The sequence below is a fragment of the Leptopilina heterotoma genome, unplaced genomic scaffold (genome assembly GCF_015476425.1).
Source record: "Leptopilina heterotoma isolate Lh14 unplaced genomic scaffold, ASM1547642v1 Lhet_597, whole genome shotgun sequence".
NCBI classification, from domain to species: domain Eukaryota; kingdom Metazoa; phylum Arthropoda; class Insecta; order Hymenoptera; family Figitidae; genus Leptopilina; species Leptopilina heterotoma.
The window spans coordinates 47,103-58,133 of NW_025111135.1; the positions used below are offsets into that span (position 1 = coordinate 47,103).

The window sequence follows — 11,031 nt, forward strand, 5'->3', positions numbered from 1 at the left end:
ACTGTCAAAAGTCAAAAGGTCCAAAAATCTCAAAATACTTTTATGAATTAAAAGCAAAAAACGAGGTAAATTATTCTGTAACTCATTCTTTATCAGTTTTTAGGGTTCCCGAATATGAATCTAAAGTTTTTTTTTTAAAATCCAAAATGGCGAATTCAATATGGCGGACAAAATTCAAATTTGATCAGATTCGATTAAAACTTGTTACTCGGGGGTTTTTAGGGTCGCTGATTACGAATCTGAAGTCACTTTTTAAAAATTCAAAATGGCGGATCCAATATGGCGGAAAAAATTTTCAAATTTGATACGATTCCCTTAAAACGTGTTACTCGGGGGCTTTTGGGGTCGCAGATTATGAATATGAAGTTACTTTGTAGAAATTCAAAATGGCGGATCAAATTTTTTAATTTGATCAGATTTAATTAAAAAGTGTTACTCGGTGGTTTTTAGCGTATCTGATTATGAATTTGAAGTCTCAAACACAAAGTAACTTCATATTCATAATCTGCGACCCCAAAATCCCCCGAGTAACACGTTTTAAGGGAATCGGATCAAATTTGAAAATTTTTTCCGCCATATTGGATCCGCCATTTTGAATTTTTTTAAAATGACTTCAGATTCGTAATCAGCGACCCTAAAAACCTCTGTGTAACAAGTTTTCATCGAATCTGATCAAATTTGAATTTTGTCCGACATATTGAATTCGCCATTTTGGATTTTTAAAAAAAAACTTTAGATTTATATTCGGGAACCCTAAAAACTTATAAAGAATGAGTTACAGAATAATTTACCTCGTTTTTTGCTTTTAATTCATAAAAGTATTTTGAGATTTTTGGACCTTTTGACTTTTGACAGTTCTATTGGCATCGGAAATGGAATTTTGCAAAAAACGCCCATCGTCATCTTAAAGTACATGAACGTAGAAATCTTTTAAGCCCTAGAACGTTTAAATCCATCGAAGCAATTTTTGTTTAGAGCTCTGTCTGTGTTGACGTGGAATGTCCCATATATATATATATATATATATATATATATATATATATAGATTTTGCACATTGATGGAGGCTGGGCTCGAGTTCCGTCGAAAGCTGAGTTCAATAAAGGAAATGTGCATTTTGAATTGCAAGTGTTTGCAACGACTGAGATAGCATCACGAGGACAACGTCTATTGGAAGAAGAGGAAGTTGAAGTAGATACCATTGATCTAGCTGATGTGATACATACCGAGTTAGGAACCAAAATTAGTAAGATATTTTAGTTATTTCAATCTAATTGTTAAAGTAGGATTTAGAAATTTAATTTTAAAAGATTAATTTTTAAAACTTTAACTCACGTGTCCTTCGGATAAAGAAATTGTAAAGGTAGTGGATTCCCCCTCTACTTAGTTATTGATTCAACTAAGAGGTTGAGAACCCTACTCTTAAGAAAAATGAGAAGATAGGAAAATTAATTAGGATGTTTAAATTAAAATGCAAAATTAAGATGTAAACCATGAATTATATATTTTACCCAAAAAGTCCCTAATACAAGTAATCTAATTTTTATGTGTGTAAAGAAAGTACTTTATATATGTGTGATTGAACTTGTAGTGTGTGTTATGTGGTGTAAGTAGTCTTTTATACTCACTACTCAGTAATTCGATCTCCTTGAAATATTAATCCAATGACACGTTCTGACTTCGTAAATTTCGCGTTGTATCTCAGAAAAACTAAAGAAATACCCAATCTAGGTTCACTAGATTGATATTTCGTCTTGAACCTTAATATTCCTTTTATTGCACAAAATAAAGACTTTATTTTCTATATTTTCTTTTAATTATTTTACTTTTTCACTTGTCACTTTTATTATTCTCAATATAACTTTTAAATTCAACCTTTCTTTACTTTTTATTTCTTTATATTTTTATTCTCAATTCAAATTCACTTTTCTGATCAAACTTTTTATTAAACCCGTTAACTTCTAAGGAAATCCCTTGCTCAGGGATTACAAAATTTAATTGAACACGGCCGATTGCCGGACTTAGAATTGCCTGGCCAAAACTTCCGGCTACAACTACAGGTGACTACGACCTGGACTAAACTGCGGGCCCAAACTGCCAGGGCTAACTGCTGGCTACAACGGCCTGGCTTAAACTGCCCAGATTTCCCAGTGTCAATCAATTTTATTGAAAGACGATTTAGTGGGGAAATCGTTTGTTAAGTTTATTGCACTTGACTGTTGTCAAGCCAATTCTGCAAGCTTGCAGATTTAGGCAGTGGCGTGATCCGAGTTCAGTGACTTGGATGCACCACTCCTTATATTGGGCAATTGACATATTTTAGTATTTCTTAACTATTACTCAAAAGCAAAGTTAATAAACTCTTCAGAATAGAAAAAGAATAAATAAAGGAATTTTACAATTTATTTTAGATTTCTATCCTTGAATTGTGCATTATTATAAAATATTATTTTATTACTTTGGATATTTGTTTTTGACAACTTGTTTCAAAGTACCAAAATAAAAGAATGTTCCTTTTGTGAGTTTACAAAGGGTTATTTGTGTAAATGTTTAAGATGTGTTAACAAAATCTCATGTTGCGTGTAATTGTTGTATGTAATTTTAGTTTTAAATATAATTAAAAAAGTTATTAACAATATAAAAAGTTACGGAGTTCGGCCGTAACACTAATTACACTGAGAGAAATTTATATTAAGATTTTAATGTTAAATAGCAGAAATTTATATTATTTGCGAAACTTAAAGAATCTGTTTCCATTCATCTGAAATGATCCTATATTGATAAATTATTGTTTATTAAAAATAAAAATTTTCAATTCTTTTATATAAACTTTGTATTCAATAATACTTTCATATTTAATAAAATTGTAAAAAATTATTTTTGTTATTTCTTTACAGAAATATGTGCTTTTTTAAAATCGAAATTCGTTGAACAAAGAATGGGGGCCTATCCTAATGTAGGTACGTTTGCTTGTGGGTCAATAACTGACGGAACCAGTAAATTGGAAGTAAGGATTGCTAGCTTCCAAGGAGTAGAAGTGTTTCAAAAGGGCCAGAAGCTTGCCTTGATTGGCACGATAGAATCACAAGGTAAGTAATATATTATATGTACTATCTTATAGATTTTTAAATAAGTTACAAAACCTGGGAAATCTGAAAAAATCACGGATTTTTTAACTCTTTGCCGTACATTAGTTTTCCCCACCTCAGAAACAAGCAGTTTGACAGTTGAATCACGTGGAAAATATCAGGGCCGAATGTTAGTTTGATTTTGAGGTTATGTTTACATAGGATATTTATGTTTGATAAAAGTCTTTAACAATCAAATTTACCATTTTTAAATTGTAATAAATTGCAAATATACATTTGCACTTTACACAAAAAATCGTATTTTTAGTGATCAATTAGTATAATTAAATATAATTTATTGTAAAATATAAATGGGTTCCAATTTTGAGAAGGTACGATACTGCAAGTTTAGACACTTACATTCTCACACATAACTAACTTATCAACACAAACATAAACGCCTCTTCTCATTGGCTGTTCCCCCAAAAAGGACTCTAGACGACATTTCGTAACATATGAACGGCAAAGAGTTAAAGGACCTGAAAAATCTGAAAATTTTGTGGAATTTCAAAATATAACCTGGAATTTTATTTATTTGAGTAATCTTTTTTAATAAGCTCAACAAAGACTTCAATATAAATTAAATTCAGAGTATTCATAAGACTTTCATTTATGTCATATTTTTCACAATTTTCAACTGTCATTTTTAATATTTTAGAAAAATTTAATTATCTTCAAAAATAATTATCTTGTTTATGTTTATATTTGCATTTTTATTATCATTTTTTGTAAAATATACTACAACTCTTGTTAAAAAATTATTTTTGTATTTTTTAAAAATTTATCTCTGTAAGATATGTCAATTATTAAATTGAGAATGATTCTAAAAGAAATAATTTATTTAATAAAATTGAATGTTTCTTAAAAATTTATTTTTACGAATGTTTCTTAAAATTATTGAATTTTTCTATCAAGTTTTAATAAAACTTTAAAAGATAATTACATTTTTCAAGGAATTTATTTTAAATTTTATTAAAAATATATGTTAAATTGTACGATGAAAATAATTTAATTCCTAAATGAAATTTAATAATTTATGAAAATAATTAAATGGTTTCGTAAAATTGTATTAAAAACTTTTTTTCTATAATTAAATTATTTGATAAATTTTAAAAAAAAATAGTAAATATTGGAAATCGTTGAATTGCAATAATAAACTTTTAAAAATATTTGAAATTTTGCAAATAATTAACTATTTTATATAATTTTTCTTGAATCTTAACAAAATTTAAATTTATTAAAACAAATTGTAATTTCTTTTTGAAAAAAATGTATTTTTTATTTATTCTTTTGTAATATTTCTATAAAGAATTTTGTTATAATTTTGTAAATTTTATTAAATTTAATATAAGCTGTAATAGCGTTAAAACTTAAAATAATTGAATAATATTAAAAGAAATTCATTCTTGTCAGAAATATAAAAAAATGTTGACGGTTTTGTATTAAAATTTGTTGCAGTTTGATTATAATTCATAACAATTCATAACCAAAAAAACATAAAAAAATCAGAATTTTCTTATGAAATCTAAAAATTAAATTTTTTTCAGTACTTTTAATTAAAATCCCTGACTTTTCCCTGAATTCCCTGACCTGTGGCAACCATAACTGTGCTACATTACCAAAGATTAATTTAACTTAAACATATTTTAGGACCGAGATTACATTTACAATTGAATCATATTACTGACATAGAATCAATTTCCGGTGAGACAATGTCTTTAAACAGTTTACTAAGAGTTCGCAATGAACTGAAAAGGACTTTAGGGGAGGCTGAAGTACCGCCAGTTGCGCGAAGAAGAATGTAAATGAATACGAATTTTTTCATTGTTCCTAATTTTATATAAATACGCCATTAAGACATAAAAAAAATTTCTGGTTATTAAAACAATTTTTTTTAAGAAATTCTCATAATGAAGATACTTTACAAATGTTATTTGAGAAAAAATGGATTAATTCTAAATTAAGTTGACAATATTTCACGATAATAATCATTAGTTTCTTTTATTATCTACACAAATACAATTATATTCATTTTCTATAATTTTTAGTACTAATTTTTTTTATACTTAAATATTAAATTTACTTTATAACATTACAGTACAAATTGGAGATTGAAAATAATAAGTCAGTATTAAATGTTATTAAAAAAAGTGAAAAATTGTATATGTAGATATTTTTTGACACCATTTTTTGTTAATTTAGATAGAATTTTTGTTTTATTAAAATAGAAAAATTATATCGTTAAGTTCGTGATAAAATACTTTGAATAATACTAAGACTTATTTTGTGATATTAATTTTGTGATAATACTATGAATAGATTAAATGATAATTTAATACTAAAACATTAAGAAAATTTCATGACAAGGAGACTTAAATAATAAATTTACATTATAAAATTACAGTACAAATTGGAGCTTGAAGATAAGTCAGTAACAAATGTTATTAAAATAAATAAAGAATTGTATATGTAGATATTTTTTCATAACATTTTTTGTTAATTTAGATAGAATTTTTGTTTTATTAAAATAGAAAAGTTATGTCGTTAAGTTTGTGATAAAATACCTCGAATAATACTAAGACTTATTTTGTGATATTAATTTGTAATGTAAATGTAATAATAATACATTTGTAGTAATTTCAATATTAAAAAAATCTTTGTGATTTAATAAAATATTTCATTTACAATGTGTTGAATAATTTATTTTTACATTATTGTAGTACATCTATTGATATTTTAAGTATGTATTGTTGTTAATAATTTTTAAAACAATGTTTTATAAAGTTAGTTTTATTTTTTTAACAATTACATTATTTAGAACAGTTGTTTAGAGTAATTTAGTTTCAATTAAATTTATAATTTATAATAAAATAATATTTTTTACTTTTAATAAAAATTTTTTATTATGTTGAATGTATGATAATATATGGTCAAGTGAGAAACATCAAATCAAGAAGTTTTACAATTTGAATTTTAATAAATTAAATGTTTTTACATTCTCATCACATGAGAAAGTATTGGACTTAGTGAAAGATTGATTTTTGCTAATTTTATAAAATCTTTGCCTTTTGATGTGCCCTGAATCCAAAAACATGGTCCGACGATTACGTCTGTCTGTTTGCCTGTCTGTCCATAGACAAAAACTTTGTTCCGACGATAAATTTTAAAAAACTTAATGAATCATTTTCCAATTTTGCACACTTAAAATTAGTGAAAAAATGAAGGCCAAGTTCGTAAGCCAGCCATTTTTGTCAAAAACTACTAAAACTAGAGAATTTTGAAAATTTTGAAAATTTGGTTTTTCAAAAATCGAAATTTTTAATTGCATATTTTTTTAGATAAAAAAAAGCAAACAACTTTCCATTAGAATATTGTTTAATAGGAAGCTAAATTTTGGTGTTACGGGCTTTTAAATGGTAAAAAACTAAAAAATCCCAAAATAATGCTGAAAATCAAATTTTTTTTGAAAGCCTGCAAATCTGTCCATCGAACTCGACATATTTTTACCCAGAAACACTAGCTAAACATTTTTACAGACATAAATGTAGTAATTTCTTTAAAAACCACTCTTTATATATTTTTCGTGCGTTTTTTTAAAAAATCGATTTTCCGACTCAATTATCTCTAAACATATTGCATATGAAATCTTGCTACCGGACTTTTTTGCTCTTTATATCATCATCTACAACTTTGCTTTTTTGCGAATTTTTTACTTTTTATCCCATGTGAGTGGAGATGATTTATTTTTACTCGTTTAAACAATTGATAAATTTGGAGGGTTGTTTTTATTTCCTTAGTTCAAAATTCTTATTTTGAAATGCTTTGCTATTTTTTATTATTTTGTTCTAATAAGTCGTTTTATCCTAGCTTTGTATTTCATACATTTTCTGAGTAAAGAATACACGCCAATACCTTTAAGTAATTTTCATACTGTAGAAAATGACCTTTAAAATAAGAAGAGAAGCATGGTAAAACTATTACGATTTTATAAGTTTTTCAAATATTTGTATAGCATTAAAATTGGCGATTTTTTCAAAACGTCATAAGTAAAATTCATGCTAAATTAATTCTGTAAGGTCTTTTTCTTTTAATTTTAAAAAAAAATTTTTTAATTTAAATTTTTTTTAATTTTTAAGAAAAAAATTATATTTCCTTAAAATGTGAATTTAAATTTATTAATGTTATGATAATATTATTAAAATGTAAATTTTTTTTAACAAAAAAAGTAAATTAATTACAACTGCCTTGTTAGCTTCATTATTTTAATTTGGAGTTACGTTAATTTACTAATAAAACAGTTGATCGCCTCAACCCACCCACGTTTTTGCAACTATGACAAAAATGTGGTTCTTTGGAAAAACGGTTTTAGACATTTTTAAGTGCAACCTACATCAAAATGTCCTATGGCGATTTTTTAGCCTAAAAGACAAGGTTTTCAAAGCGACACTGAAATAAAAAAAACCTATTCAAATAACTGCCTCGCAGACCACAGTGTGCCGTCTAGGCTGCCTCGCCCCGTTCTACTCTACAAGTAAAATTAACTCCATTAATTATACACATTTTAAGTGAACAGCTCTATCACATAAATTGCAATGAATATAATTATTTTTGTTAAATTACTATATCTATGACTTATTTTAATAATCGGGCCTCTGAACTGAACGCTTTTAAACTGTACGCTGTCACCAAACTACACGTTGGCTATAGTTTCTAAGTACTCCACAATGTACGGTGCCGCTACTAAATTCAGTGCCGTATATTTAAAAATTAAAGAATGAGAAACAATTCTAAAGGATAAGTATGCAAGTACGGTTCCTTAGGTGGAGGGGTTATTTCTGGGGTACCGTGCAGTTCTGCGGCCCGACTGTACCTTCATTGAGCAATACAATCGCCAAAAACAAGCAAGAAATACTTCCTCAAAAACGTGCCCACAATTCCCCAAATGCTTCAGTTTACAAAAAGCTTTGTATTATTTATATATTTTAGTTTAATGCAAAAATTAATTTTTAGAGTCAAAGTATTAATGGAAGTGGACGACAGTTCCCTAATCTCTACTAATATAATAAAATTATTAGTATTATTATTATTATTTATATTTTAAACATAAAATATAAATAATTAATGTAAAATAACAATTAATAACATCAAACTATTAAAGTATTTTTATTAAATCATTGGTAAATAAAAATTAAATTAATTAAAAATAATAATAATAATTATCAAAATTTTAATAAAAAAATTAATAATATTGTAAATTATAAGATTACTATAATTTTGTAAAGTAATTATTTAATTACTTGAACTTTATTGCTTGCTAAAACTTGTCTTTAAATCATGATTGAGAGAAAATAAGATAACAAGTCCGTAGTATAGTGGATAAAACGATAGTCTATAAGGTCGTAGGTTCCCCACCTTTGCTGGAGGGAAATCAAAAATTTGCCTATGATCTATACACATAAGAAAACTTAATTTTTAAAAATTTGTCTTTACGAGGTCAAGTTCTTCTATAAATGTGAATTAAATTAGTTCTAATCAGGTTAGCTATGTTTTTCCTGCAATATACACTTAAAAATAAATGTTTAAAATTTGACTTTTTCATGTCCAAACATATAAATAACTAGCAGAGCTACGCGCGCGAAATTTCTGTTTCTGTCTTTTGATACTCAAGACCTTATTTTATTGTGTGTATATAAAAATATAAGACCATATGATCCGTTTTTTTCTTTTTCTAAAATATTGGAAAAAGATTACAATTTTTTTTGAAGAATTAAAAAACATAAAACACGAAAACTAAAAATTAAATTTAATACACTGAGCTATATTGTAAAATGTTTATAAAACGTTAAGGTAATTACAGATTTTTTCAAGATAATAGGAAGGTTTTTTCGCAAATAGAATTAACATTACCAATTTGTTGAAATTTGTACCACAAGTTTTTAAAAAATGTAGTTAAATTTTTTACGCCTGTGGGGACTTGTAAAAAAATTTATAAGCGTCTTTGTTTTTAACTTTTAACATTGAGTTTTGTGGGAATTGAGTACATTTTCAAACATATTTACTCACCACAAAGTACTTAAAATTAAGAAATTAATAAAACATTTTTTAATACGAGACAGATATATAATGGTTAAATATCTGTTTAAAAAGTGTCATTAGGTACCTGTGAGAGTTGCAATAAATTAATTTGTAAAAAAATTTCATGTTTTATACAGTATATTGGACAGCTGTTTGAACATCTGGAAACATTGCACACAATTTTCTACTCAAAACTAAATGTAAACAAGTCATACCAAGCATTTGCAACACGACTAAAGAAATGCTGTGTTGCCAGACGTTTCAAAGTACCAAGCAAGTCAAATTACAAAATAATGGTTTTTGTTTCGATTAGTTCAGTCAAGCGATAGAAAAACTTTATATAAATTCGTTGTAAATTAGAAGAATTATTTTATTGAAGTATTCTTCCTTCTTTGTATAAGCCGTCCATAAACCACGAGGACAATTTTTTATTAATTTTTTACCCTCCCCCCATCCAATATGGAACACAAATTTTTACTTTATGCAATGGACCTTAATTTTGTCACTCGGTGGTTTTTAGGGACGCTGATTACGAATTTGATGTAAGTTTTCATAAATTTAAAATGGTGTTTTCAATATGGCAGAATTTTCTTTTAGATTTATGCAATTGACCTTAATTTTGTTACTCGAGAGTTCTAATACCAGTCAGTTAGCTGTAAATGTCAAAGGAGCGCTCACTGACAATTATTTTAGCACTTGCGTCGATTCACGACCAGCGAGCGTGTATAGAAAATTTTTTTTAATTCCTCTTTCCCATATTATATTAGTCATTTGAAATTTTAAAAACAAACATCGCATTCGTAATCAGCGACCCTAAAAACCACCGAGTGACAAAATTAAGATTAATTGCATGAAGTAAACATTCTGTTCCATATTAGATCCGCCATTTTGATTTATGGGAAACTAAAATTGAATTCGTAATCAGCAACCACAAAAATTCCCGAGTGACAAAATTAAGGTTTATTGCATAAATTTTAAAAAATTTTGTTCTATATATTAAATCCGCTATCTTGAATTTCTTAAAAATAACATTAAATTAGTAATCAGCGACCCCAAAAGCCTTCGAGTAAGAAAACTTAGGCGAATTTAATTACATTTTAGTATTTTGAAAAATAGTCACCACCCCTTTCAAAGATCCCTTCATATTTTAGGCCATATTTGGTCCGCCATCTTTAAATTTTACATTCTAATTTACTTTTTTTAAAAGTATACAATTTTTGTGCCTCTATGGATGAGAAGTAAATATTATTCACGCACGTTTAACTCCTTAGCAGAGTTGTCAAAATAAAGTTTTCGTGTCATAACTTTGCTACATTTTTTTATTTTTTTTAATGCCAGATATCATTATATTTTATGTTTTTGAGGTTACTGAATCCAAATATTTGGATGGGTAAATGGGTTAAAAAAATAACCAAACTTGAATCGAAAAGAGCACACTCAATACCTATAAGAAACATACTTGCGGTATAGAATATAATCTGTTTTATTCATAAAAGTATAGGTTGAATTTGCGCAAAGAATTTTCTTATTTCAGGCGTTAATGGGTTAATCATTAAAATAATATTATAATATTTGGGGAGAGTGGGACAAACCGTCCAGATGTCAATATCTTCGAAATGGCGAGATTGTCAAAACTGTTGTTTAGAATTTCAAAACAACCATATGTAGTATACCTTATTTTTAAACTAACATTTATACTCAAAATGAGCGTATGGGGCAAACAGTAATAATTTCAATAAGTTAAAATTTGACTGGTTCCCTTCTTAAATTATTCTCTTCATGTAAATAGTAATTTTTTCTATAATTATTGACATACCAGATTTTCTGTCT

The 11,031-nt window shown here is 26.8% G+C and overlaps 1 protein-coding gene across 1 annotated transcript; it reads left to right on the top strand.

Annotated features, from left to right (window-relative positions):
* Positions 1–1,065: 1,065 nt before the first annotated feature.
* LOC122509083 lies at positions 1,066–5,078 on the top strand. Its single transcript, XM_043622844.1, has 3 exons — positions 1,066–1,244; positions 2,896–3,087; positions 4,777–5,078. Exons 2-3 carry the CDS (start codon positions 2,937–2,939, stop codon positions 4,929–4,931), a joined length of 306 nt encoding a protein of 101 aa, XP_043478779.1. The 5' UTR covers positions 1,066–1,244; positions 2,896–2,936; the 3' UTR covers positions 4,932–5,078.
* The last annotated feature ends 5,953 nt before the right edge of the window (positions 5,079–11,031 follow it).